Here is a 21,549-nt window from a genome sequence, read left to right on the forward strand (position 1 = left end):
TAGACATCAACAGAAGAATAGCTCTTTCAAATGCCATTTTACAAACAGACTACGATATACTATGTCTCACAGAGACATGGCTGGTAAAGGAAATACCAGATAAAGCTCTGCATTTGGCTGGTTTTAATATAATTCGCAAAGATAGAAAAAACTCCACTTTAAAAACCAATCACGGAGGCGTACTCATGGCGATAAAAGAAAATGTGCATTACGAAGAAATTGATACTCAAATAGAAAATGAAGAATGCATAGTGGCCAAACTAACAGGTGAAACTGGGCATCATCAAATACTCTGCTGTGTTTATAATCCCCCGAAAAACAGTAAATACCAATGGAAACAACAAAACTTCATCAGTTTGTTCGAAAACCTAACAAAATTACAAATACAACACAACTGTAACGCAGTGTCGATTACGGGAGATATAAATTTTGAATACACTCATTGGAAAATGATGCACTCAAAGGACAAATATGAAAATGCAGTGTTAAAAAAGCTCATTGAACTTGACTATGAACAATTATTCGACTCCAAAAAAAAGCAGCTTGATGTTTTATTAACAAACAACCCTGGAGTAATACTCAACTGGCACACGGACCATTCAGCAACAAACGCATACAGCATCGACAAAGTTTCTTGCTCAGATCATTATGCTTACTCTGCAACAATTAACATGGAAGCCAGTATCAAAGAAATAAACAAAAATGAAAGTCTGGCGTTTAACAGAGCCGATTGAAAGATAATAAATCAAGAAATAAAAGACAAACCTTTCATACCGTATTGTTACAGTAATGTAAATGAGCTCCTTCGTCAGTGGTATGCATGGTTATGGGACAAAATAAAGAACAATGTACCCAAGGTTACATCACACAGATCAACTCTCCCCCCATGGATGAAGCCAAGTACGTCTCACATGCTAAAAGAGTACAAACCTTAAAACGGCGTATCGATCGGCAAAACAAACCTAATTTAAGCATTATCCTAAAACACAAAAAACTGGAAAAAAATCTTCAAATAGCATTGACTGAAGATCAAGCAATTTACGAAGAAACAGTAACAAGCAGTAGACGATTCAGTGACCTGCAAAAATACTTGAACAAAATAAGTAGTTCCAGGAAATATCCCCAAAAAATGTTCTACAAGGAAAAATCCACAAGAGATGACACCCAAAAAGCTACATTTTTTAACGAATTTTTCATCAGTGTATATCAAAAGGAATCAATTCCTAACCCTCTCGCACGAAATACAAACTGTTCCCTACAGAAGAAATCTGTACACAAATACACATTGAAGAAACCAAAATCCAATACATTCTCAAAAATCTTTTAACAAATAAAGCGTCAGGTTTTGATGGTATAGGTAATATAATCCTAAAAAATCTTTCTGAAACTCTGTCAAAATCGCTCTATCTTCTCTTCCGCACATTCATTAACAAGCGGCTCTTCCCGACCTACTGGAAAACAAGTCAAGTGGCCCCAATTTTTAAAGAAAAGAACAAGGCGTCAGTCGAGTGCTACCGCCCAATTAGCCTCTTATGCTCCGCCTCGAAGGTCTTCGAAAAAATTATCTTTGATAATATATACCCCAAAGCTCAACCTTTCCTGGAAAACGCACAATACGGCTTCCGGCAAAAAAGGTCAGCAGTACTACAAATGGTACAATTTTTGAGCAAAGTATATGAACTCTACGATGACAAAAATGTTCAAACACTATCAGTCCTTTATCTAGATTTTTCTAAAGCCTTTGATAAAGTTCCTCATAGAATCCTAGTCGCCAAACTACGGAACATAGGTCTAAGCATTCAAATACAAGACATAATACAAGACTATCTAACAGATAGAATGCAGTTTGTGAAAATCAATAAAAGTTCATCAACTCTGAAAGAAGTAACTAGCGGTGTACCACAGGGCTCAATTCTTGGCCCTCTACTTTTTATCATATTCATTAACGACTTTCCCAAATGCATTGAGAATTCAGATTGTTTTGGCTATTGTGACGATATGAAGATCTTGTCTACTGAAGAAATTCATCTGCAAAAAGACACGGCAAATGTTGAAAAATGGTGCAAAGAAAATAAAATGCCGCTGAATGAAGATAAATGTAATTTGTTAAACCTCAAAGGGAAAATGGAAGTTACACTATTTAATACAAATGTTGATACCGCAAAGACCCAAAAATACTTAGGTATTTTAATGTGTGACAACCTTTCGTGGTCAGTAAATGCTGAAAATCGCATATCAAAAGCAATGGGAGCTTTTTACAAAATCAAACGAAGTATCTCGAAAAAAACATCATTAAAGTCAAAATTAAATTTATACTGCGGATACATCGTACCAATCATAAGCTATGCATCGCAAACATGGTATCCGAACAAAGCAGAATTAAGACAACTAGAAAGAGTACAAAAACGAGCGACATCTTGGATTACAAATAACTTCAAAATGAGTTATACTGAAAGACTGAAATTTTTAAAGCTCCTTCCACTCTCAATGTACTTTGAATTACACGACATATTGTACTTAGTTTCACTACTAAAAAATAAACATGACATTGATTTGAATACAATTATTCATAAAAACGAATCACGAACGAGACAAGCAACACGTGGTGAGATTGCTGTTCATGCAACAAGACTGAAAAAGTCAAATGAAAATTATTATATACGTTCTAATACGCTATACAACTACTTTAGCCAAATTGTGGACTTCGAAAATCAAGATTATGACAGCCTGAAAATATCTATAACAAACACGTTTTGGAAATTCTTCAACAGAAATTTTGCAGAAAACAACTTGTGTATGTGGAGAATTCTTTGCTGGTGTGGAAACTGCAACCCACCGGGAAAAATTATGAACTTATAAACGAGGGTTCAAAACCCATGGAGAAATCCTAAAGCCTACACTACTACTACTACTACTACTACTAGAGCAAAGCTCAGCTTTGCCTCTGTGTTTAATCATCCCTACCAAAGGCAATTTAATGTGGTGCTTCGTACATTGGGTCAACCAACGTTATTTTGTTAGAAGGCAAGCTTTTTGTAATAATGTTTGAAGTGAGCCACAGTTAGCCGCGGCCTGCCTCTGTGAGCAACGTTGCGTAGTTTTACAAATAGAATCCTTATTCGGCTGCTGGTCCGGTACTGGGATCGTTGACATCAATTGTCTTTCAATATCTTCCTTTTTAGTTTGTTTACTTTGGTTTCTGATTTTTTCGCAATTTATATGGATATCTGAATTTGTACATTTCGTTTTTTTGTTTGGTTTTTAAATCTAAAGTGGGGCCGGGCCATCTTACTTGCCATAAGTGATAACCTTCAGTAAACTATCCTTTCAATTTTTTTTGGTTTATTATCTGAAAAATTCCGTATGTTTTTTTTTTGACAAAACTGCGCACGCTAATTTAAAGGTTTTCAAAAATATCGACCTTTATATTATGAAATCAGGTTAAGATTAATGAAAGCAAGATAAACAGTGTTCTCAAACATAATATCCTTGCAATACAGCCCACAAATGCTGCTTGGTTACTCGGAGCTATTAATGATAAAACCAGCTTCGAAGAAATTTTTTAAATCTCGTTGAAGTATCTTGTGCATTATATCATCTAACCTCGTTGTATCATGATTTGTAATAGTTCCCTGGTCTTTGAAATTCCAAGGTTGTTTTTCCCTGGACAATATGTTGGTCAAGTAAATAATTTTTGCATTATTTTATGTTATAAAAGTGTTACAAATCAGTTTGAAGTTATTTACAATTGATAAATATTCGCTTTCTACGGCGTTTTTGGGTTTTTATTTTGCGACTGTGTTGCTAACTCGTTTATGGAGAAGATTTTATTTTAGATATGTCTGATTATAACAAAGATAGCCCGCAATATAATTATCGATCAGCTGCAGTCGAGGTTCTGTTATTCACTATTTTGTGGAGATTTCTGACACGAGTTGGCGGCCCCAAAATTTCAGTTTTTTTCTACAAAAAATATTTGGATTTTGACGCATCAACGCGGTTGGTGTGGAATACATATGTAGTTTCAACCTTACATTCTATTATAGTATCCCTATTAGCGGTATGGATTCTCTACTATTACCCGGATATCAGAAGAGGAGAAGGAAGTGCTAGGTTTGTTTTAAAATGATAATTTTCCAAACAAGCGTGCTCAAGCTTTGTTACTGCTCATGTTAGCTGAATAGGGCCATACTATTGTTGTATGATTGCATCAAGATATTTCAAATTATAAAGTCAATTCATACGGTTATCTATTTGCTGGATTTAAACAATCTAATCAGGCTTTCCTTAATTGGTATAGTTTTTTATGAGTAGTGAACGTATTGAAGACTTATATAGGTCTTGGTGATCTCTTCGGTTTGTTTTGTTATCAGGAAAATGCTCTAATAACTACAAATGTGGATTCATGCCTTAATGCATTCATGAATGCACATAGTTATACATGCACTTTTTGAGCTCAATTGAAATTCATCTGCTGAAAGTTATGTAAATAGCACTCTCCAAATGCAAACATGGAAATGGCGCAAAAAAGTGAACGGTTTCTAGTTTCGAAAGCGGAATTTAATGTATAGCTATTAGCCAAGAAATATTAGCTGTTTTTTCTCTTAGAATTCGGTCTTTTTTTTCTGCTTCTTTGGGTTCCTTCTTCGTTTTACCCTTGCGATAAGCAAGGGTATTGCAATCGGATACTAGACTTTTTTAACGTAAATAACTTAGTTCACAGAATGGTCAAATTAGAAATGGTAAATTCACGTTCAGTTCATATTGAATTCAAATATCATTGCGTCTCCGGCACACTTTGCTTGGAGGCAACGAAGACGTCAGGGACGGCAATGGCCTTGGGTTCGAAACTGACAGGACCTTTTTTTAATTGGGAAATGTTCTGTTTCAAAAAAAATCGTCGGCTTATTATTTTTCTGCCTCTGTTTTGTCAGCTTAGTTGCCACATCGTAAAATTGTTTTTTTTTTACTGAACGCTTTTTATAGTTGCTTTTAGTGTTTTGATTTAGTTCTGCTGTTTGCAATTTCTTGACTTCGTATATGTTTCTTTTTGTTTTTTTTTTTCGCTTAAAAACTTCATTATGCCCAAATGATTATGGCTTGTATTTTAGCGGCTTAGTGACCTAGTTTTGAGTAGTTTCAAGTTAAAAATGACTTTTATGCTCACTGGTTTTCACAAATTGCTAAAATGTTTATAATAATTATATCGGCTTAATGGACTCATATTGCATCTTTCGACGAGTGAAAACGCTTGTGTGGGTGTTTTGAGGACTTAATTTTTTAAAAGTCTTTAGTCTTGTTGTTTTTTTAGACTTAGCGGCTTTCTGATTTTGTATCGCAAGTGGTGCAAAGCGCAGCTTCGCGTGAGCCCAACTTTTAGCTGGCTACATCTTTTCATTGCGGGAAATATCATAGGTGTCTATGAACAGAGCTTTGAATATGAAATTAAGAAGTTATCTGGGATTGGTTATATGGGAGCTTAAATTGAAGTTATTGTTTCAAGGCAAGATCCAGGGCCCAAGCCATACCAACTCACAATGGCTTTTTCATGTGGATACTTTCTGAGCGATATCTACGTTCTGCTTCGCTACGACTATCTATTTGGCAAGAAGGTCGAGTTGATACACCATGTAATTTCGGCCATTGGAACGTTTTACGTTGCAGTGAATTGCTACATTCCTTTCTGGGGCTGCCTCCAACTGCTACACGAGTTTTCAACCCCTATCGTGAATCTGAGATGGTTCATGCTGACATGCGGTATAGGCAAAGTGAGTCAGTTGAAGAAAATTAAACAAACTACTCTGTTGAAAAAGTCTCAAAATATAAGTTCATAGTTTAGTAGACCATTCAGTTCTGAGATTTCTATTTTTAAAGCGTTTTAGATTTCATCCTAAAACCGTTGCGACTAGCAAGTGTTCTATCGTGTATAAATTTCATTTCACTCTGATTATTCAAAGGAACGCAGACGTTACACGGCGGTGTGTATGGTGATGTTGCTGGTGTTCTTCCTCTGTCGCATCTTGCCCATCCCCTACTTCTGGTCCACCCTCATTCCTGTCTGCTTCTTCGGAACCAAACACGAGTGCAACACGATATTCGTCAAGGTCAGCCTCAGTTGCGCTGCTACTTGCTTATTACTTTACCATCATTAAAAAAACTTCAATCAAAGTATTATTGTTCCGATCATTTCGAGGATCTTTGTATTCGGGTGTGTTTTTGTTTTTTTCTATTTTTTTCAACGCAAAATTAGGTACCGCAATGATTCATCGGAATGGGTCGAGTGACATATCAGGTAAAAGCCGTTCTAGTCGGGATTCGAACGACATTTAAATATTTCGAAAAAATACCCTGTGTCGAGAAAAACGAGTTTGAAATTTTTGAATTTTTGTCAAATTTCAAGCTAATAAGGTGAGCGGTGAGCTTACAAAAGCTTATGCTTAATTTAAGCCATGAAAGCTTAATTTTATTTAATTTAAGTTTTTTTGGAGTTTGCTTGCGTCAATTTAGGAATTTTTTTTGAATTTTTCAACTATCTTTTTCGTTTTTTAGTCATTTTTCTACAAAATGTGTTTTCCACTTGGCCTTTTTTATTTTGACTGTCGAATATGCTTAAGTTTTATATATTCGCTCAGATCTTTTTATCACACCACGTAGAAAAAACGACACTACTTCGAATTTTTTATTTGTATTTTTTAAGACTGGTCGGAACATTCTGTGCTACTTGCACAGTAACCGGCTATCCTTGTTTACTTAAGTGTTATTAAGAAAAAAATAACAAAAATGAATCATTGTGCTGTAGATAAGCACCAGCTATATATTGCATCTAGAAGTTGTGTGAGTAAATCGAGACACGCTAGGTCGAGATGTGAACAAATTTCGAGTTGCTATGTAAGCTGTTACTTATCTAGTATTAAACACATGCTAGTTGTCGAACAACATTTTTTCACATACTAGATGTGTAAAAATTGAACAAAACGCTCTCTTTTTTTAAATTTAAGCAGTATGAAGGAGGATGCGTGATGTTTTTGATATACAGAAAACTAAATCCAAAATTGAAACCTGCGCTAGATAACATGAGTGATAATTATGAAAACGTATAGGTTGAAACAAACAAATTTCTACCTTAATCAATTTGGCTTACGAACAAGTTAACGATAATTGTCCTGAAAAATTTGTTAGAAGTTTGATTGTGCTCAAACTTTTAATAAACGACTAATTCTTTTAAGTGATTAGTATTTAAATTTTTTAATTAAAATTGAAAGGGTTATTTGAAACACTTTTTGTTTCGCAGGACATGGAGGTTGAAATTAAACCATTCCAACTCATTCAATGAGTTAAATTGATTACATGATCAGTGATAGCTCTGATTTTGATGCATCAAACAAGTCCTTCATTTCTTAAATTAAAACAATATTTCTGCTCAATAACAATTAACAATAAAGATGCAGTGCAATGTGTCATAGCTTGTGATAAACTAGAAGTGATAAACCAAAAAATTACCCATTAGATGACTTCTAATCAATAAATTGTTAAATACAACGAGGTAAAACAACGCTCAAAAATTGGACAGTACCAAATACAACGCTCAAAAATTGGGCAGTAAAAACAACGCATTAAGTTGGGCAGGAAAATTATCAATTGTCGAAGAAAATCAATAAGATATCTCTGGTTCGGGACACTTTGTTGCAGACATAATTACCGACAGTTGAATTATGTAACCTATTTAATTGAATTGTTCCGCCCATTGAAAAGGGGGAGGAAGTTTGTACTCAGGTGTGTTTAATTTTTTTTCTTTTTGCTTTCCACGAAAAATCAGGTTCAATAAATAATTATCGGACTCGGTCGAGTGATGTATCATATAAAAGCCTTTCAGTGGGAATTCGAGCGACGCTAAAAAAATTTCAAAACATTGTCACCGTGTCGAGAAAAACTGGTTCGAAATTTTTGGGCCGAATTCCAGCCAGCAAGCAGGCTTATTTTTAGGAGATTCGCAGTAGTAATTGTGAAAAAAATCTTGATTTTTGATTCGAGTCATGAAAAATTTACTAAAATTAATTTTCGAAGTATTTATTAGCTACATGTTGGGAATAAAGAAACATCAAAAAGTTGAAAAATATTTGCAAAAAAATATTTTCTACTAGTCATTTTTCGAAGAAAATTTTTGTCGAACATTGGAAATGCCTAAAAACTTTTGTTCAGATCTTTTCATCGTAACACGCACAAAATCAAACGAAACTGATTTTCAAAAATCAATAATATTTTCTTAAGAAAATATCCGGAGTTTTCAGTGCTACTTGCACAGCATCCGGCTATCCTTGTTAACATTAAGTTTTTTCGATGAGATTATTCAAATAAAACAAATGGTGCACCTATTTATACTTCTACAGAAAAAAGGGAAAAAAATAAAAAGTAAAAATTACCAAAAAAAATCACATGATATGGCAATCTATCAAAACCCATTGCCAAAAAGACGAAATTAATCTTATTACACTTGCGAGAGCAAGTGTCTTGTAATCGGGAACAAGCTTTTTTCCCGTAAACAACTTTTCTGACACACCTGTAATTGAATTTGATGCTGCTTTATTATTAAACCTTCGTAACTTCTGCTTCTTCTTGCTTCAGGAGGCCCTGGTCAGTGCTCCGCACTGATATGGGCACGTCCCATCCTTCTGAGGTATGTGAACACGTATCCGGGGTTGTTGAATAGGCTTTCCATGTCGTCATCTCGTCCGGTCAGTTCGTGTCGTATGTGGGCGCCTCGTTGGCAGTTGAATATATGGTTTACGGTGTCTGGCTCTCCACAGTCCAGACAGCCGGGGTCTTCGATGGCCCCAAATCTGGCCAGGTCAGCTCTGGATAGTGAGGAGTGGCCCGTTCGTAGTTGGTTCCACGTGACCTCTTCCCATCTGTTGAGGAACTTCTTCGGGCGGTTTTTCATGGTAGTTGCCCAGTTTTGGAGGTACCTCTTGTCCTTTAGTCTTCGCTCTTTCTTGATGACGGCTTTGGCTGTGTTGAGTGTCAGTGGGAGTATATCCTGGGCGAGGTGAGTTGCCTCTCCGGCTGCTACGTCTGCGCACTCGTTCCCTTCGAGTCCGCAGTGTGCGGGGACCCAGACGAAAGTGCAACGCCCAATCTTCTCAACCGCCTTCCATATGGTGATGCCGCTGTTGGTGTCCTGGCCCTCTGAGCCTGTCGCTAGTTTGCTGGGCGAAAAGAGGTAATCAGTCATGATTCTGACGCTCCGCCTTCATAGGAGGACGCCACAGCACCGGCTGCAGACTTTAGGGTCGTACTCGTAAGCTTGGTGGTGATAATAGCTGCTCCTCCTCCATTTTGGTTACCTTCCTGCACCGATCCGTCTGTCCAGATCTCTATGTCATCCTTGGTAAGGGAATCCAGTAGGTCATTGGTGATGGAGACTTGGGAGTCGCACTTCTCCTTCTTGATGTCTCTGTCTGCCAAGTCAAGGCGGAAGAAGGTCTCCGGTTGGTACAGTGTCCAAGGAGCAATTTGGCAACTAATCTGTTCGAGGGGGAAGCTGTCCAGCTCGGCGATACAGTCCATCTCTGTCGCGATTCTCCTCCAGCAGCCTCGGTGTGTCCTCTGGGTGTCGGTGTCATCTGGCTCGTGGTCGTTGTTCCTCTTCCAGGATTCATGGGTCCGGCTTTTTAGTCTTGGTTGCACCCAGGCTTTGGCAGTCTTGTGCGCTGGGACGTCGTCGGGGATGCGGAGTAGGCGCTCGCGGAGCACCGACGCCCTCTCTTGAGCGACATGGCGGGAGGTCGGCGCAGGCGAGGAGGGCTTTCTCGTTGGTGAGTCCGAGGCAGCCTGTTATTACTCTCGCACACTTGTTTTGAGCAGCTTCTACGGCCTTACGGGTCGATGGCTGGGCATGGTTCATCCAGAATGCAGAAGAGTAGTCCGCGACCGCGCGGGTGGTGGCGATATAGGCTGCTCTGAGGTTGTGTTGGGAGATCCCGACAGACCGTCTAGCTATGGCGGCAAGGCCGTTGCGTCTCTTTGCCATCCGTTTCTTGACATCTTCAGCGTGTGCGGCAAATGTCAGCTGGCAGTCCAGTTTCAGCCCCAGGAAAGTAGGGGTTTTCTCGAACTTCACTGGGTGATCGGCGAGGGTGAGAGAGAGCTTGGTCTTATTGTTGTTCTCCGCTGGATCTAGCGTGAACACAGTGTAGCAGCACTTGCTTTCGGCCGCGTCCTCGTACTGTGCAAGCTGGACTTTCCAGCGGGAGCACCACTCCGTGACCGCATCTAGGGCCGGTTGAAGCTTGGTGGCGCATTTCTTAAGCTCTCGGTCGGAGGCAACCAGTGCAGTGTCATTGGCAAAGAGGCTGAGGCCACAGTCCGGGGCTCTGTCATGGACTGTCTGCCAGATGTCGTTGCAATAACAAAGCCACAGCGCTGGTGCCAAGACGGACCCTTGTGGTAGTCCCTCCCTGAAGACACGCTCCTTGCTGAGGGTGTCATTCCAGCGCACCCTAGCTCGTCTGTCGGCTAGGAAGCCTTTGATCCAGCGGATCATGCACGTCGGCACCTCTAGGTCCTTCAGCTTCACGTAGAGGGCTGCCTTCCACGTCTTGTCGTAGGCACGGCTGAAGTCTAGCAAGACGAGGGCGGCACGGCGAGGTTCCTTGGCCTCTAGGCCGTCGAAGATATCTTGGGTCACTCTCGCTAGCTGTTCTTCGGTGCTTCTGCCTCTACGAAAGCCAGCTTGGCAAGGGGCCAGTTTCTTCTTCGACTCCAGGTGGTAGACGAGGCGGGTGGCGACGAGACGTTCCGCCAGCTTCGCGGTGCAGCTGGTGAGTGTGACTGGTCGGTAGCTGCTGGGTTTCTCCTTGGCCTTCCCTTTCCCTTTGAAGATGGGTATGATAATCGCCCTTCTCCAACCGTGGGGAGTGTTGCCAGAGTCCCAGGAGTGGTTTATCAGATGGAGGAGGGTTTCCTCTGCGGATGGGGGAAGATGTTTCAGCATTTCGTTGCTGATCTCGTCATGTCCCGGGCTCTTCCTGTTCTTCAGGTTTCTGAGGCCACATCTCAGCTGCCTGAGGCTGAAGGCGCTGCAGGCGTTCTCTTTGTTGCAACCGCGTTCCTGCTTGAGGATTGTCCGGGCTTGTCTGGTGGTCGGACGGTCCTCGCGGCTGTGTTCCACTCTAGAGACTTTTGCATAGATCTGGCAGAACAGGTCCGCCTTCTGTCGATCTGTGACAGCGTCCCGGAGTGGTTGGCCGGCATCACCAGAGCGTTTGATGGTAGCTGAATCCTTCTGTTGGCCACCATCTCCACGGAAGTTCTTGAGAGTCCGAAATAGGTCGGTGTCCAGGCTCATCTCGTTGCACTTAGAGTCCCAGAACCGCTGCTTCTTTTTCTTGATGGTGCTGTCGGCTTGCGCCCGCTTCTCTTTATAGGACTGGATGTTCTCGATCGTCGGGCTAGTTTCAGCGTCTTTCCTGGCCTTCTCTCTTTCTGTTTTTGCTTTCTTGCAGGCGTCGCTCCAGAATGGCCTGTTACGGCCTTTCCGTGCCCCTTTCGGGATGGCAAGTTTGGCAGCACGAAGGACCGACTTCAGGAAGTTGCTATTCTCTTCTTCCAGGCTTCTTCCTTCGGGCTTCATGGTGCTGAGGGCGTCCCGGAAGGCATTCCAGTCTGCCTTCTTGTAGCACCACTTTGGCTGTGGTCTAGCCTGTCTAGCCCGTTTGTGCGGGAGGTCACAGATAATCGGCAGATGGTCGGACCCGACATCCTCGCCTGTCTTCCAGCTGGTCCGGATGTCCTCTGCTATGTCTCCGGAGCAGATGGTGAGGTCGGGGGATGAGTGACCTCCAGTAGCCGGGTTTGTTCTCGTGTGGGTGTCGTGTCGCAGTCGTTATTAAACCTTCGTAACTTCTACTCCCCAGCGCACTTGGTCTAGAGGTAATGAAGTTGGCTTTACGAAGAATGGTAAGGCAACCGAGTCCTGCCCGGAACTTGTTTTTTTCCGTGTCTGACATCGATTTTTTTTCCGGGGAAACATTGAAAAAATTATAATTCGTTTTACAGTTTGTAAACTTATGTTTCGTCGGCTTAGCTGCCATACCACGAGTTGTTTTGCTCCAACCAGTTTTGATTGTAGTCTTTTACAACATCTGTAGGTTTTAAAAATTCTCTATTGTTTTGTCGTCTTAGCGAACTTACTTTTAAAATGATTAATCGTGTTTTAAATAAATCAGGTCGGTTGATAGTATAAAAGTACGTTCAAACTCTTTAAAGCGATCAGGTTTTTTTATGACAACAATTTCCTTTGCTATTTTTTGATTTCGACTCAATTGATGTCTAATCACATGTTGTAGGCTTAGAGAACGTCCGTAAAAAATACTAAAAGCTTGCTTTATGCTAGTTGTTGTGTTTCTTGTCTGTTTTTCTGAGATTCATTTTTTCGTATTTAAAAAAAAAACTTGATTTTTTGTAGCAACGGTTTCCTCCAACGTTTTTTGGATCAATTGGCATCTAACCACGTGTTCTTTACTTAATGAACGCTTGGAACATGCTAAAAACTTGCTTAAAGCTAGTTTGTGTTTCTTGTTTGTTTTCTGAGATTGAATTGATTAGCTTTTTCATGACCAATTTTGTTTGCCATTTTTTGGGTTCGGATCAATTGATGTCTTACCACGTTTTGTTGGCTTGATTAAAGCTCGGAAAATGCTAAAAGCTTGTTTTTTTGCTAGTGGTTGTTTTTCTAATCTCTTTTTCTGAGATTGACTTTTTCTTATTTCCAACTCACTCACTATTTGAAAACACGTAATGTTACGCTTTTGTTTTAGCGAAGGCCTGCTTCGCCTCTGTGTTGATGAAAATGTTGTGATGTGAGCCAGCTATCTTACTAAATACAATATCAATTTATCTAGTAGTATCACCTAAGAAACATTTAATTTGGGCAGTAAAAACTTGCTGTAGTTTTCTTAAATATGATTCATCCCCTGACTAAAAGACCCAGTAAAAATATTTTCATTTGATTTTTTTTTAAACTGGAAATTATCATGCCTCTTCTGAAAGATTAGAAAAGAACTTATTACCAAGTTATGTCCAAAATTAGCAGTTAACTGAACATAGACGAGCAAAAAAAACATCATTCAAGGACATATAACCACATTTATTGAAAAATCTTTTGATGGGAGCTGTACCATTTTGGAACGACATACGTGATCATATTGTATTGAAAAACGCTTCAACATATAATTCCATTAAATTAAGACTGATTTTTTGTCATAATCTTTATTTCGAAGATAAAACTGTGATAACCTATGGAAAGATGGCTTAAATTTATATTACGAATTTAAATAGTCATGTTATTGCTGTTTTTAATCTAGCTTAGCGTAATTTTTTTTGTTAGATTAATCTACCACAGTTCATTTTTGATTCAATTCATTACGAATAAAGTGGTCGACCATTTTTGATAAAGAAAATAAAAGCGGTTGGACTAGACGGCGGCCATTGTTGATAGAGCAAAAAAATGTGGTTGGACTACACTAATTTCTAGGTTACATAATCTTGTAACATTATGCTTCTTAATGATGCATGGTTCTTGTTATAGTGAAAATAGCGGATGCCCGGATTCGGCTCAGAATTGCAGTCAGTTTAAATTGAAGCTGTCGAAAAGAAATACATTAATAACCATGCTTTTTCTTTTTTCTCAGGTATTCGGCATGTGTTTCCTGGGAATGGACTTTCTTAATCTACATTGGTTCCGTCTCATGTGTCTAGTACTGGTACGCGCGGCCAAAGCCAGACTCATTAATGTGAAGAGCAAACTGAAGCTGCACTTCCGATTCCAGGAGGACGACGAGGAAGAGGTTTTCTATGACGCCCAGGACTTAGACGTATCCCACTTCTCCCCAATTTGAAACATTCAGTTGGACTCACTCCACATTTTCCGAATTTAACAGAAATCAGACTTTTACAATTGAAAAGAAAGGAGACAAATTTATCAGACGAGACTCCGACCCAAGAACGTGCTACCCAAGTACCTAAGTGGTTAATTGTTATTTAACTTATCAGAGTATAACCTGTTTTTCGTAACGACTACTTACACTTCAGGTCACAACTGCGAAGCAAACTGGGCCTCGAATTGCATTGTATCTGGGATATGAATTAGTATTGTTTATATGTCGTTTAGTACTGCTTTGCTCTGTTTTGAGAGTTAGTTACGTAATCTCAACATAGTTGTTTTCAAAGGGATGTGTTTTGATCAAAGCCAAAGCCCACAGCCTCTAGTTTAAGGACTGGTACGCGCGGCCAAAGCCAGACTCATTAATGTGAAGACTCATTAATTGTAGTCAGGATTTAACCTGGGGCGGATTGAGGGGGGGGGGGGGTGTCGCCTCCTTTGAAATTGTTTTAGACATCAAACTTTGGCTGTCCGACCCTAAAATTTTATAAAGGTGGGTTAGGCGCCAATAAATGCTAATTTCGATGGAAGGGCGCGCCAAAAAAACGAGTTTTTGGTCAACATTTTCCAAAAAGTGCCTGAAAACGCCCTTTGGCCTGTTTTTTGACAAACTCGCCTGCGGTGCTGAAAGTTTGGTCAAAATAGGGTCTTCATAAAGATTTGGGAGAGCTTCGAAAATCAATTTGGTTGCAAAAAAAAAAGGTTGACAAATATTTCGATTTTTTTTTTTTGAAAATCCGCTCCTTCCTCTTCGAAAAATTCCCAGATCCGCCCCTGGCTTGAACAGTGCAATTTTTCGAGCTTGTCAAATAGCACAGCCTTGTCCTCTTATAATCGGTAATTGAGCTGCTGTTGTTTTTAATCTATTTTGCTAGAATTGCGCCGAGAAGTGAGAAAATGTAACCAAAATTTAACCTTTGCTATCGTTGAAGCATTTTGATAGATGATAACCAGTCATCTAAACTGTATTGATTTTTGGTTAATAGTCTGAAGCTTAGCGGAAGAAAAACAGCGTCCGAAATTCAGCTTACCAGCTAACCTCATTTGGTTCTTATAAAAGTGATGGTTTCAATTTTGTCAAAGTTTAAAACGGAGGAATGGGATTCAGCAAATGAACTATTTGAATGAAGTCTCCGATGAATTGTCAGCCATAGAAGGATGAAAGGGCAGTCTCAACGGGATTTTATATCTAAATTTTAAATAGCAGGTAGCTATTCGACTTCGCACTTATGCTTTGTTATTTTGATTTCTCCAACAAAAGGTACTTTAGTTGCTTCAGTATGAACAATTAGTTCTTAAGCGTTAGAAATGAAAATTTTTGAATCATGAAATTTCTTGTAACCATGTGTCGCAAATTATGCTCTGTTAAATGTTTTATTTTTCTTTGAAGAGTCAATGAACGTTCTGAAGACTCTTATATAGGTCGTGATGATTTTGTATTTTTTTTTCGTAGAAAGTCTTCAAAATTTGTTCACGCTCAAATTTGATTTTTGTGGTTTGAGTTTTTTCAGTTCCTTTCTTTTGTTAAAAGGAGGGCCAATTCCACTATCCAACAGCAAAAGTAAAAAGGTCATGAAAAGCGTGATAGACTCCAAGTTTACGAAAGTGTGGTTTTGTTTTAATTTTCAAAATTCCCAGCGCAAAAAAAATTACCTATTGATCCAGAGTTCTCAAATTGGGCTGACTTCATCAAATTCCAATCATATTATTTTCTTTAAGGCCATATACTTTTTCCTTGAATTTCGAAATTTGAACTTTTAAAAAATGTGTTTTTTTTTTCTGTTTCCTTGCGTTCATTGGCTTTTTTCCAACTGTGTTGGCTTGTTTGTTTTACGTACCTTAAAGGTCGGGGGTTTGAATCCCATTACGGTCACGGTTGGAGGGGCACCGTGTCATATGCCTCAGGGTGGGACCGTCTACTTTAAATTGGATGACATTGATCTCCACCACGGAAGCAATGACCTAGATAGATAGGTGGAAGAAGTAGGGCTGGCGCAAAAACAACACAAATCATGAGGAAGTAGCAGAATTGGCTTCATGAACCCTTCCGAAAATTCAATCCGGTTTTTCTCGACAATGATTTGTTGAAAATTTTTTAATGTTCGAATAACGACTGAATGGGCTGAATGTGATATATCAATCGGACCATTCTGATGATTTTTTGTGGTATTTGGTTTTGTGTGGAAAAATAAACGTAACAAAAATACAAACACAGTCTCTCTCCAATAGCAATCGTCAAAACAAAATTTAGCGTTTAACATTCCAATTATGGAAAAGGTAATAAATCTAACATTGGTTGCTTGCGTTGACGAAGTGCTGCTACGCCTAGTTGTGTAAATTTTCGATCATTAAATTTTAGGTTTACGTTGCTGAATAATGAGGCACAATCAAAAGTAACTTTCTGCTGTTCAAAAAACCCAGTGCTTTAAAAAGAATCATTAACCAAAATGTTTTGTTGAGCAAAGTTCAGAAATCAATTGGTAGTTTTCAGAGGTTAACGATGAGTGGCGGTGCCTCTGACGCATTGCTGAAAGAAGGGGTGTGGCTAGGCCACAGGTCGGCAACGACCTCAGAAGGAGCCTTTTTCTGTGCCCAGGCAGGTACGCTTTCCCCGCCGACAGTAGGAAACAACCCACATGGGTCAGTCCACTTTGACAAGAGTGCCAAAGGAAAGGGAAACAGGGGTCAGAACAGGTCTAGAAACAACAGTTACAGAAACAGAAGAGACTCCAAGTCGCCAAACTCTCAACAGAATCACCAGCAGCAGGTAGCTAAAGCTCGTAAAGTGAGATTTCTATTAAAAAGCGACTGTTAGAGAGTAATGAACGTAGTGAGTACTCTTAGATAGGTCGTGCTGATTTTTTTGCTTATTTTTTTTTGGGAAAAGGCTTCAAATTTGTTCTACGCTCAAGTTTGATTCTTCGCGGTTTGAATTGTGATTTGTTTTCAATTTCAGTGCATTTCCATTGTTAAAAGGAAGGCAAACTCCACTATCGAACAGTGAAAGTGTAAAGACTTCGAATCGAATCGACTTCTAAATCGACTTATTTCGAAAATGGAAATTAATTATTTCGAAATAAAAGTATAAGCGAATTAAAAATTTAACCTATTGATCCAGTTTTCTCAAAATGGACTAATTTTAGCATAGAAGTGTCCATCATTAATTGTGCTACAAATTCAAAAAGCTTTAGGCTATCTATTTTTTTCGAAATTCAAAAGTTGAAGGTTTTTGAAAAAAAAAACAAGTCCGTTTTTTTTCAGTTTCCTTGCATTCATTACTCTTTTCCAACTGTCAGGTGGCTATGTTCTTCCTTTCCCGGGCTTGCAAGTTTTATATACATAATTTTGTTTTTATGGTTAAATGTTAACATGTCAACAAGCAATAAGCGTATCATGTCTGACTTAATACAATGACTTAATACAATGACTTCCGTAAACTTTGCTTTGCGTTAAATGTACATTAAGGCAAAAATATTCCAATAATTAGTCATGATTTATAGAATGGTAGCAGTCATGGGCATAAACAGAACGGAGTAAACTACCATCACAACAATTACTGGGACCAGAATCAGTACTATAGTCATCATAACCACAACTACATCAGAGGCAGCATGTATCAGGGTGCTCAGAGGGGATCCAACGGACCTCAGTACCATCGAAACCAGCAGTTCTACTCCTCTCATCACCAGCAGTTCGGGGAACTGAAACAACACATAGCAGATGCACGACAGACTATCCAAAGGGCTCTAAGACACTCAGGGAATCGAAACAGTTGGGGAGACCAGCATGGTGGTGGTTATAGGCGAAGTGGGGGTTCCAGGAACAACTCGGGATCCGAAGGTAGCTGGGGAGGTAATCGAAGAGGAGGCCGGAGGGACTCGAGGAGGAACAGTCAGAAAGATCAGCAGGGTCAAAGTGTTCAGAACAACCATCATCAGCAAAATCACCATGACAACAGTCAGAATAAGAACAAAGGAACGAAGAGAACGAGAACTGTGAGTTTTGGAGACACTGTCAGTGAGCAGCTGAGTGGCAGAATCAGAGACCTAGAGAGCGAGAACAGCGAATTGCACAAGTGTAATTAATCACTTTTTTTTTAGTGAATGTTTTTGCAACCACTACCTGATCAATTATTTGCGCATGCTGGATTGTTTTAATCTAGCGCTGATTTTTAAGTCTATCTTATTTGTTTGATAGCTTATTCATGTAGTGAAATAGAATGTGTATTTATTGCATTTGAGGATGCATTTATTCATATTTATTCATTTTTGGTTTATGTTCAGTGACAGAGAAACTGGAGAGTAAAGTTACAGAACTACTAGACAGAGTTCAGAAACTGGAAGTGACTCATGAAGTGCAGTAGGTCGATTAGACACCAGACAACAGAAACGAACCCCCGCCATTTATCCAAGAATTCGTCATCATCATCGCAGCAATTCGCACAATGAACATCAGCAGCAGATGTAATTCGCTGCCCGTCTCTATCAATACTAGAACTGTGATGGATCAAAAACCAATAGACTTCTCTAAAAACTATCTCTTCAAAGGTGCCGGGAACCTTAATAGCTTATCTGAATTTACAGTCAGAGAAATTGTTACTGATCATTTTGATGAATGTTTGTAGTGGCCTTAAAGTTGTGTAGTCCAAAGAAAATTAGTGTATCCAATGCTTGGAATAGTTTTTAACGGAGAGCTTGGGTTCAGACTTGCTTATTGTCATTAAATTGAAAGTAGCACCCTGAGTAGTGCGTGAATCACTTGGTAGCTCGCGTAATTCGCTAGCCCGAGCTATCGAGATTAGTCGGTATATACATGTGCAACTGAAAGAATAGGTAGCTCATCTTCAAGCAATCGGTAGCTCGACACAACTGGGAACGATAAAAAACAGCAGACATAAGGAAATAAACAAATAATAACACAAGGATAGCTTGTGTTATAGTATGAACATTCTTTTTTCCAACCTAAGTCGCAATTATTGTTGCGATGCAGTTGTTGCGACAAAATGTGTTCATGTCAAATTTTGATCCAGCTATTAGGTACAGCCAATGCTAAGGATATTAACACAGACCAATATATTACAAATAGCACTTTAGCTTCAAGGTATCATGGATCTATAGCGTAGATGTAGGGAAGCAGGCCAGCAGCAAAATAAGAGGGTTCGAACCTGGGTAGGGGCGGCTGTTTTTAATGAAGTTTTTCGTATAGTAGTTAAAATGCGTACGCTCTTTAAGTTGAATCATGTTAGTTGGTAAATTTCTTATTTTTTCAAATTTACTGCTAATGCGTCATAATTGGCGAGCGTCGCTTAAGAAATTTTGTAGACAGAATTTAACTCATTCAGTTTTCCCAGTAGCGTTATCGGTCAAATTTTTGCTTGTGTATGCGAAGTACAACTTCGCCGCTGTCAATAGATTGAATTATAACGTTGTCTCAGATTAAATGATCTCAGATTACGCTGTAAAATAGTAAAAACAAAAAAGGGCAAATCGAGGTTCGCATTAAGTCTTTCACTAGAAAATAGATATGCAAAATTGCAGTGCTATTCATGCTGTGCTATTTTTGAATGATCAATAGCAACGTTAATATGTCATACTCTTGCCTAAAAAATAAGCATTTTGCTTTAATTCGTTTCACAGATTTTCTGTCCATTGATGAGAAACTTTTAATCTCAGAAAGCATTTGGCACAATTAATCACAAAATTCTCTTAAACTTATTACGTTGCTTACATATTACAAGGATTTCGAAGAAAAGGTAACTAATTTTTGGAAAGTTATCCAAGTGGGCGGAAAGAATGTTAAGCATAGGATTGAAATTTCAGGCGGTAAATTAGTTTGTTTTGTATGCCTCAAGGCTCCATATTAGAGCCACTGCTTTCTCTTCCGACTTTCGAAGAAAGTAATTAATATATATGCTCGGGGTGGTTTTTTTATACACCATTTCTCAAAAATGTTTCACTAGAGGGATCGAACCAGGGAACTTCGTTGTCCCAGGAGGGACGCGCTCACCACTAGACTTCCTGACTTAAAGATGGCTGTGAAATGATAACTAAAATACTAACGTGACTATAAGAGCGCTGTGATACTTTGATGCTGATTTAGGCATGGCGAATTATACCGCACCACAAAATCGTTCCAAATTCAATTGAGGTAATAGGATCAACTGAAATAATGGCTCTTTTCCAGTTCCCCCCTTTTCAAAATACCGAGTTTTATGTTTGTTTTACGTGTTATTACGGCTAAATGCGTGATGTTACGTTGTAAAGTATGAACAACAAATCTGTTCACAGTTGTCGTTTTGTTCACCACGCCAAATTTCATTGCATTATGACAACGTTAAATAAGCTTTTCAAAATTGAATTTGAAAGGGGGGGGACTCGAAAAGAGCCGAAATAATTAGTCCTATTAATTCCATACACGACTCTTTTAGCTGGAAATTCATAGTTTGTCAATATTTCAATTATAAAAACTATTCGAGAACAGTTTATGGACAGTCGGAACATTCAGGACTTTGCCCTAATACGAGCAGTCTTGCTTTTTTATATATATCAACGATATGCTTGATGCATGCCAAATTTCAAATGTTTTCTTTTCGCTGATAATACTACATTTTTAAAATCTTGCTGGAGTAGTAATACGCTTGGAAAAGATGATTAAATTAGCCTTGAATGGTTCAGTATATTCGATGAAATTTAAATCGGGAAAAATTTGTTTCTAATAATTTGAGAAAAGTTCCCATTTTATAGATAGAATCAGTAAAAAATATTCTTAAAAATGAGAAACTAATCAAATATTTGGTTCTTTTTGTAGATAATAAACTCGAATTCCGTGAACGCTCTTTTAAAAAAAGTTGCTGTAAAGTATCTCGAACTTGATGAATTTTGTATAAGGCTAAATTATTTTGCAATACAGGCTTAATATGTATGGAAATACCTCTAATTATAACTTTAAAAACGTCGATTTTTTTCTTCTAAAGAACAAAAAGTAACATCATTAGATGTTTCATGGAAACAAATCAGTTCCCGCTTTTGTGCATGGACTCTACAAGGCTGAGATAGAGAAAAAATTGTTTGCACAGCTAAAAAAAAGTGTTGAATTTGACGTGCTTGGTTTGAGCGAGTTTTCTACTAAGCGCTTCACTCATGTATCAGCTGTTTTTAATTTAAAAAAATTAGAGGGCAAATACCTGCCTTTTTCATAATTAAAGCCAAACTGTTGGCAATATTGATGATCTTGAGCAGTGTTAAATGCTCGAAAACGAAAGCATTTTAGGATGACTAGTTTTGAAGAAACTGTTTTTACGTGTGGAAATCAGGGTAATTAGATGAAATTCTACGTCAAAATGAGCAGTCTTAGATTAATTAATTTCGTTCGGATTCGTTGACCGAAAAGATATTGACAATAATTTGGCATTAACTGTATAACAAATAGGCTCAGGTTTCTACGAAGGAGATTTATTTTTATCTTGAAGGAGCTTATACTAACGGGCGTATAACAGTTGACGATAAAAAAAATAAATTATGGTTCAACTTCTAGTATTTGACTTTGACATTGACGTTTGTCGATGACATTTGTTGTTGACATTTGGCATTGACATGGTTTTGCTTGATAGA

At 38.7% G+C, this 21,549-nt stretch overlaps 2 protein-coding genes across 3 annotated transcripts in view; both read left to right on the forward strand.

The window, feature by feature from the left end:
• The window catches only part of LOC134840258 (TLC domain-containing protein 4-B-like), a 520,491-nt gene extending 506,149 nt beyond the window's left edge, over positions 1 to 14,342 (forward strand). Inside the window, exons 2-6 of one of the 2 annotated variants that reach the window (XR_010162411.1) lie at positions 3,834 to 4,113; positions 5,504 to 5,768; positions 5,958 to 6,104; positions 13,689 to 14,014; positions 14,089 to 14,342. Coding sequence is in view for 1 of the 2 variants with exons in the window: in XM_063856004.1 (XP_063712074.1) it covers positions 3,839 to 4,113; positions 5,504 to 5,768; positions 5,958 to 6,104; positions 13,689 to 13,895 (894 nt within the window). In the remaining variant the exon portion in view is untranslated. Of the gene's footprint in view, positions 1 to 3,833; positions 4,114 to 5,503; positions 5,769 to 5,957; positions 6,105 to 13,688 lie in introns of both variants that reach the window. The other variant, XM_063856004.1, reaches the window with a different exon arrangement.
• Positions 14,343 to 16,390: 2,048 nt separating this feature from the next.
• On the forward strand, positions 16,391 to 18,615 carry LOC134840186 (GATA zinc finger domain-containing protein 14-like). Its single transcript, XM_063855901.1, has 3 exons — positions 16,391 to 16,706; positions 17,440 to 18,016; positions 18,223 to 18,615. The coding sequence occupies exons 1-3, from the start codon at positions 16,440 to 16,442 to the stop codon at positions 18,300 to 18,302; spliced, it is 924 nt and encodes a 307-aa protein (XP_063711971.1). The 5' UTR covers positions 16,391 to 16,439; the 3' UTR covers positions 18,303 to 18,615.
• The last annotated feature ends 2,934 nt before the right edge of the window (positions 18,616 to 21,549 follow it).

The sequence above is a fragment of the Symsagittifera roscoffensis genome, chromosome 2 (assembly GCF_963678635.1).
Source record: "Symsagittifera roscoffensis chromosome 2, txSymRosc1.1, whole genome shotgun sequence".
Taxonomy (NCBI): Eukaryota; Metazoa; Xenacoelomorpha; order Acoela; family Convolutidae; genus Symsagittifera; species Symsagittifera roscoffensis.

Excerpts from the sequence above, each read along its gene's own strand:
- LOC134840186 (XM_063855901.1), top strand. The coding sequence starts at position 16,440 with ATGAGTGGCGGTGCCTCTGACGCATTGCTGAAAGAAGGGGTGTGGCTA. Across the intron at positions 16,707-17,439 it reads AACAGAATCACCAGCAGCAG|AATGGTAGCAGTCATGGGCA; the intron begins GTAGCTAAAGCT and ends CATGATTTATAG. Across the intron at positions 18,017-18,222 it reads GAACAGCGAATTGCACAAGT|TGACAGAGAAACTGGAGAGT; the intron begins GTAATTAATCAC and ends GTTTATGTTCAG.